A 4,984-nucleotide genomic window follows, 5' to 3' on the forward strand; every position below is an offset into this window, starting at 1 on the left:
GTGTAGGTGTAGGCTGGACCCTATTTTAGAACAGCAGAAATAGAAGTCTTATTTTTCTGGGATTTTAAGAATATTTCTAAACTGGTGTGTAAGAAAAACAACCTGGGAATAACACATTTTAAAAACTGAAATAAAGAAAATTATCTCATACTTAGCATTGCAAATGTCAATTTTTCCTTCACTTGATTTCACAGGGAGCAAATTTTATCCTCTCATCATTCAGATGGTTGCATTCTTTCTACACATTAGAATCACCAGCTGCAGCATTCATCTCAAGGATATGAAGAATCTTTCTCTTAGCCAGTTTTCAGCAGATGTTGAGATTATTAAGTCACTCAAGGTTCAAACCACTGTGAACATCCTTCTAATTACTTTTACTATGATGCTTCTGAAGGACAGGTGTTAACAATCTGTCTCTCTGCAGATGGAGAGGTACCTAGAGTTGGCCAACATGACCAGGGTTCAGCAGTTCATCTTGCTGGGATTGTCCACAAGGCTGGACATAAGGGATGCCCTGTTCACGGTCTTCCTGACTCTACCTGCTGACACTCCTGGAGAACACACTCATCATCTATCTCATCTGCAGTCATAGCGAGCTCCACAAGCCCATGTACTTCTTCCTGGGCAACCTCAGCTGCCTGGAGATGTGTTATGTGTCAGTCACCATGCCCACCCTACTCTTGGGGCTGTGGACAGGACCCTACCATATTTCTTTTGTAACTTGCATGACTCAACTCTTCTTCTTTGTCTCTCTCATCTGCACAGAGTGCACCCTCTTGGCCTCCATGGCTTATGACCGCCATGTGGCCATCTGCCGCCCACTGCACTACCCACTGCTCATGAGGCCACAGGTCTGCCTGGGCTTAGCCTTGTCTTCATGGCTTGGTGGGCTGGTGGTCTCAGCGGTAAAGACAAAATGCATTGCAAGCCTCACCTACTGTGGCCCCAATGTCCTCAACCAATTTTTCTGTGATGTCTCCCCACTTCTCAACTTGTCCTGTACACACGTGGCCCTCACAGAGCTGGTAGACTTCATCTCAGCCATTGTCATCTTCTGTGGAACACTCCTGGTGTCCTTGGCCTCCTATTCAGCCATTGGGATGGCTGTACTCCACATGCCATCAGCTGCTGCCCGCTGCAAGGCCTTCTCCACCTGCGCCTCTCACCTGGTAGTGGTGGGCATCTTCTACTCAGCAGCCCTCTTCATCTACTGCTGCCCCAGCCGCATCAAGTCCATGGACCTCAACAAGGTGCTGTCTGTCATCTACACGGTGGTCACACCTCTCTGTAATCCTATCATCTACTGTCTGAGGAACAGGGAAGTCCACACTGTGCTGAGGAAGACTCTCCACTGGCCTTGATCATGGTCTGCCAAAGCTGGACCTTCTCTCCCTGGACCAAATATTCCTTATAATCTGGGGATGTAGCTAAATAGTACATCTCTATCATAGCATACACAGGCCCTAGATTTGATCACCAACACCATTTTCAAAAGAACTACAAATATTTCTTGACTTCAAAACTCCATAAAGCTTAAACTCCAAAGAAAAATAGAATAAAATGTTTTTCATTTAATATGTGATACCAACACAACAGGCAATAACTAAATCTGAAATACCTAAGAATCAGCAAAGCACAATAGAAAACAAGACAAAAATTGTGTTAGTGGCCAGTGAACCCCTCCTTAAGTCATAACCCAAGGAATGTAGCTTAAGCGATATTGGGGTACACTGTGTCACTATCCACATATACATCTGCCTGCCAGAAGAGGGCATCATATCACATTATAGATGGCTAAGAACTACCATTTGGTTGCCAGGAATTTAACCCAGGACCTCCGGAAGAGCAGTCACTGAGCCATTCTCCAGTCTGGAAGATGTGACTCTATACATTCAATAATTGACTGTTAAACAGGCAGAAAGCAAAGTACTAGCCAGATTTTGGGATCGTTGTTTGTATGGCCCATCATCAGTCTTATATGTTGTAAATATTTATCTTCCTCACTTGTCTATTGGTTGTAATAAAGATGTGACAGCCATTATCTGGGCAGGAAGTGGAGGGCAGAACTTCTGAAGCAGGGGCATGCTGGGTGAAAGCAAGCAAAGGTGGCAGATTCTCCAGCAGTCATGAAAGGTAACTGGATGGAACAGAGCATATTGCTAGCCATGTGGTGGGATGTGGTGCCAGGATCAATGGGGTTAAACTAGGTGTCTGGGAATCTGTCCAGCTAAAAGGCGTAAGCTTTAAAATGTTGAAAAGTCTGTGTCATTATTTATATTGGTGGGTCTAAAAGTCCCACTATAAAGCATAACATCATTTTATCCCTAGAAGACTGATGCATTTTTACTGAATGTGTCTGTATCCTGAAAAATGCAGTTAGCTAGATGTACAGAATCTTTTTTGCTTTAATATTTGCAGTGTAGATACACCTAAATATTTAATGATCGATGGATTAAACAAGTTAATTGTGAGCTAACTACTGTGCTTTTTGGGGATTTCTTTGTTTGCTTGTTTGTTTGTTTTGGTTTTTATTTTGTTTGCTCCGGATAGTTTCTCTGTGTAGCCTTGACTGTCCTAGAGTCACTTTGAAGACCAGGCTGGCCTTGAACTCACAGAGATCCACCTGCCTCTGCCTCCCTGAGTGCTGAGATTACAGGCATGCAACTAATGAGCTTTTAAATAAAAAGAAACAGATTTGTGTGTGCGTGTGTCTGTGTGTGTGTGTGTGTGTGTGTGTGTGTGTGTGTGTGTGTGTGTTGTGATGGGTATCAATGTTAAATTTTAAAAATCAAGTAAGGGGCTGGAGAGATGGAGAGCTGAGGGCTCACTGTTTGCTGCTTTTGCAGACCTGAGTCCAGTTCCCAGAACCCACATAAAGCAGCTCACAACAGCCTGTAACTACTGCTCCAGCGGAATCTGACACTTTTCTGATCTCCATAGGTACTTGCACACATGTGCACATACACACAGAAATATATGAATAAGTAATAATAAAGCCTTAAAACTGTACTCATACGTATTGATTTTATAAAAAGAACATCATTATGGCATTTTCTTGATTATATAATTAATTGTGTTCACCTCTTATGACCTTCATGTCTACCTCTTACCCCATGCTGGTCTTTTTCCTCTTTCCAATAATCTTCTTTCAGTTTAGTGTCTTTTATATTTACTGGTGTGTTTTGTTGTGCATTGTTACTTTTGTGGGAGAAATATTAAAGAACTATCCTCTTGTCTGAACTGTTATATTCTGTCTTATGTCTTCAGCACCAACTGACTTTTTAAAAACAGGTTATAAATCCATTATTCCGTGTTGGCATGCTTCTCTATACTAAGTATCTACCAACTGAAGGCTGGACCAGTTTTTTGCACCCTTAAACACACTACACTCCAAGTATAGTCTTCATATTGGATAAGAAATCAACCAGTGTAGGGCTTGGCAGATGGCTCAGAAGTTAAGAGCACATACTCTTTAGGCAGAGGACACAAGTTCAGTTACCAGGACCTATGTCATGTGGCTCACAAGTGCCTGTAACTCCAGCTCCAGTGCATCTGTTTTCCTCTTCTGGCCACCACAGACCCCTGCAACCATATGCACATACTCCCACACAGACACCACTCATACACATAATCTTAAAAAGAAATAAGTCCATGTATGATGGTTCTAATTGAGAACAGTCTGCAGGCCTTTCTACTTAAATCTCTAAGAATCATCAGTAAAATTCTTTCCTACCACTCCTCCAACTCCTCAGGGGCCAAGAGAGTCTCTGAGGTTCAGAGCTTCACTGTGAGGCCCCTGCCTCCTCTTTTTACTGCAGGCAGTGCCCTCAGCACTTCAGAGGCTCCAGAGCCACAAAAAAAAGGTTTGTGGTTGTTTCAGGATCAGAGTCAGTTCCTCCAAGATGTGCTGAAGGGCTCTTCTGTTTCCTTGCATGTGCTCTGGGCAGCAGCTGAGTGTCAGATCCTCCTCCTGATCTTATCTGCGAGGAAAGATCTGTACCTACTCCCTTCAGACACCAGGTGAGGTGCTCCAGCTTTGTTCTTTGGGGGTGAAGGCAAAGAGCTTTGATGAATACCTCTAGCATGTGAGTATTGACTGGTTTTGGAAATACAAATAAATTTGGACAACAGAGGAATGGATGGAGAGATAGTTACAGTAACTGCTCCTATAAGTTAAATTAATAAATGATGCATGTCCCATGTAAAGGCTTCCTGAGGACAAGTTAGGGTAGGAGAGACGTTTTGAAGTTTGACTTCAAAAATGTTGTTAACGGTGATGTTACACTATCCCAAAGAGGGCTGGCATGCAGTTACTGTTAGATGGATTGGCTCATTTCCAGGGAAAGACTGCACACTTCTATATCCCAGAGCAGACAAGGCAAGATTAAGTATGTTAACCAACCTTTCTAGAGTCATAGCTCCTCAGATGTACTTTCAGATAAAGCACAACCACATGTCATGTGCGCAACTCCTGCTGCATTGTATCTTCATACACAACTTCATTTCTCTAAGTTTTTATTTTGATTGAGTTTGGTCTTTGACAATTTTATACAAGTATAAAGTTAATTCTGATTAACCTCCTCTACTCCCTGTAATTCTCTTTCAAAATTCATGTCTTTTTAACTATCCATTGAAACCTGTTGGACATCTCAGTAGGTACAAAACTGAAGACAGTGACTGCCCGTTCTTTAGAATCCATCAGTAACCGATACTTCAGCTGATGTTCCTGCTTCATGAGTGCCAGTGGAGTCGAATGAAGCTATAGACCATTAAAAACTTCTACTTTCTCATGAAAGAAAGTCTAAGTTTTGTTTAGAATAGATACAGTCTGTATCACTCAGGGCCCAATTGTGGGTCTCCACATTACATTCCCTCTTCATCAATAGGGGGAAAACAATTCAGGATACAGAGGTTACATTTTTAACTAAAAGACTTACTGTGTGTGTGTGTGTGTGTGTGTGTGTGTGTGTGTGTGTGTGTGTGT

General features: G+C 42.4%; 1 protein-coding gene across 1 annotated transcript; it reads left to right on the plus strand.

Moving 5' to 3' along the window:
* Window positions 1-424: 424 nt before the first annotated feature.
* Window positions 425-1,361, plus strand: LOC129687492 (olfactory receptor 5-like). Its single transcript, XM_055621916.1, is given in 2 exon segments — window positions 425-534; window positions 536-1,361. Coding segments are annotated over 2 exon segments (936 nt in total).
* Window positions 1,362-4,984: the final 3,623 nt, after the last annotated feature.

Source organism: Psammomys obesus, unplaced genomic scaffold (genome assembly GCF_907164565.1).
Source record: "Psammomys obesus unplaced genomic scaffold, mPsaObe1.curated_primary_1811, whole genome shotgun sequence".
Classification (NCBI taxonomy): Eukaryota; Metazoa; Chordata; class Mammalia; order Rodentia; family Muridae; genus Psammomys; species Psammomys obesus.